Below are 1,217 nucleotides of genomic sequence, written 5' to 3'. Positions count from 1 at the left end.
AAGACAAAAAGGAAGAAAGAAAAGGAAAGAAAAGTGAAAAGGAAAAGAATGAGAGAGCTAAACGAGATCAAATAAACAAATGGATGAGAAAAACGTCAAGAATGAAGAAAAGAATACATACACCACAGCCTGAAAGAAAGTGTCCCTTCTCGCCGATACAAAGGGACACCTCATCAGGAGAATGCTGGACATACATCATGTCTAGACACCAACTAGCCAAATGATAGCTGGACACGTGTCTACATAGACAACACCATAGTGCCTGTATATATCTATATATACATACATATATGTATGCACGCATACTCGGTACTGCATTTCATACATCATATAGAGAGAGAGAGACTCGCGCAGATGTACATATATATACACATGCAGGTATACAGGGAAAGAATATATAGAGATAAATAGGCTGAAGATAGATAGAAAGATATGTGTGTATATACACTTCATGCTGTACGAGCCTTCGGACAAGAAGAAGATCTTCTTCCGCTCTTGCCTTTGAATGCGGAGCGAGCCCCTATTTCACTCTATGATCTTCTCCATCTCCTATCTCCTAATGTATGTATATATATATGTACATCTCCATATATATACATATATATCAATCTCCATATATATACGCGCATATATATATATATATATTCATGTGGCGGCATTTTCTTGTGTGTGCTTACAAGGACAAGGCGGTCGTATTGATCTCGATGATTGACGAAGAGTTTCGCAGCGAGGGGATTAGCAGGAGACTGAGGATTTGGATCGCTAAGAAGACTTTGAATACTTGTGAGGACCGCCGCTATATCATACATGGCACTCCACTGATTATGAAGAATGTCGATGCAAATACGACCATCTTGATATACGTTGGGATGAAAAAGACGAGAGAGAAACTGGACTTTAGGAGGAGACGAAGGGTACTCCTCTGTAAAGGAAATGATCAAGTGGAATGTACCGCACTCCCATACTGTGTCTTCTGGGCTGTACATACACACCCACACATACACGTATGTGCAGACGTCGGCTTATATACGGAGGCGTGCACACACTGACATAAATAGATATACACATGGATAATAGGAGAGAGGGAGAGGATATGATTGCATTAGGACGTTTGAGAAGAAGAGGAAGAAAAGGCGACACAACGATCGAGGACTCTAGATATCTCTATCGACGTGTGAATATATACGTAGATAAATAGATAGATAGACAGAAATAGC

At 40.1% G+C, this 1,217-nt stretch overlaps 1 protein-coding gene across 1 annotated transcript; it reads right to left on the bottom strand.

Annotated features, from left to right (window-relative positions):
- Positions 1-680: 680 nt before the first annotated feature.
- On the bottom strand, positions 681-983 carry CSUI_003500 (ubiquitin-conjugating enzyme; the record flags this gene model as incomplete). Its single annotated transcript, XM_068063698.1, has 1 exon — positions 681-983. A coding segment is annotated over one exon (303 nt), but the record flags the coding sequence as incomplete, so codon positions are not given.
- Between the last annotated feature and the right edge of the window lie 234 nt (positions 984-1,217).

The sequence above is a fragment of the Cystoisospora suis genome (assembly GCF_002600585.1).
Source record: "Cystoisospora suis strain Wien I chromosome Unknown contig_1571, whole genome shotgun sequence".
Classification (NCBI taxonomy): Eukaryota; Apicomplexa; class Conoidasida; order Eucoccidiorida; family Sarcocystidae; genus Cystoisospora; species Cystoisospora suis.
This window is presented reverse-complemented; position numbering and strand designations above follow the sequence as displayed.